This window comes from Trypanosoma grayi, assembly GCF_000691245.1.
Source record: "Trypanosoma grayi strain ANR4 Tgr_2150_V1, whole genome shotgun sequence".
NCBI classification, from domain to species: Eukaryota; Euglenozoa; class Kinetoplastea; order Trypanosomatida; family Trypanosomatidae; genus Trypanosoma; species Trypanosoma grayi.
This window is the reverse complement of record NW_008827768.1, coordinates 1-926: the sequence shown is the minus strand read 5'-3', so window position 1 is coordinate 926 and position 926 is coordinate 1. Positions and strand designations below refer to the sequence as shown.

Genomic DNA, 926 nt, shown 5'->3' with positions numbered 1-926 from the left:
TGGTGTGAAGTGTATGGAGGCAGCTGTGTAGTGGCTGTGCTGAGGTGCAGGGGGGAGAGAGAAACCCCAAAGAAGTGTTTGGAAAAAGTATTGATAAAACACGGTGATCTAATCAGGAATCAGGTATGTATGCTGATAGAAGAAGCATGGTGATATGTCCACTGTACAAGTTCTTCTGTTACTGATTGTCTGTGCTCTGCGTGCTATTCGCTGTGTTTTGCTTCTTTTTTTTTTGGCTGAGTCAAGCAGCTCCTAGTAGAACTATTAACGCAATCGATGAACATGAGGCACATGGAAGGGAAATCGCAATTGGCACATCTACGGTGTTGCAAGATACCAAAGAACATTGGCAGTTGCAGTCTCAGCGATATGGGCCTCTCTGAACCTGTTTCAATCCTTCGCCGAGGCAGAAGGAAGACGAGACTGCAGGCATCTATGGGACTACAGCTGAGAAACATTCAGGTGCTGTGTCTGGTACTGGTGGTTGTGGCTGAACCGTTTCTTCGCTATGCTGCTGCGGCTGGCGGCGTAGTCCCCCGAACGAGAATGGCCACACCTGCAGCCGACGACGATTCCTTGGTGCTACTGGCGAACTGCTTTCCCAGCGTTATACTCATTGGTTCCGGCATCCCATACACCTGCGAAGTTGGCTACGCCCAAACATTGAATGCATCGAAGCTCTTCGCCTCGTACTACAGCTCAGACGGTCTCAATTCTGGCTGGCCGGCGACTCTTGCCGAGGGAACCAAAAAAATTACATTTGTGTCTGATCATGGTGGTCCACCTTCAGGACGTTGGGACTTGGTCATCACGCGGCCTTCTGGGGATGAGGACTTTGACGTTCCTCTGACGACCAATAAGAGCATGGACTTCATGCGCATCGGTGCGACCCGTGCGAATTTTGCTACACTCTATCCATATTACGG

The 926-nt window shown here is 50.1% G+C and overlaps 1 protein-coding gene across 1 annotated transcript; it reads left to right on the top strand.

Moving 5' to 3' along the window:
• Positions 1–276: 276 nt before the first annotated feature.
• Positions 277–926, top strand: DQ04_21501000 (hypothetical protein; the record flags this gene model as incomplete). Its single annotated transcript, XM_009318012.1, has 1 exon — positions 277–926. A coding segment is annotated over one exon (650 nt), but the record flags the coding sequence as incomplete, so codon positions are not given.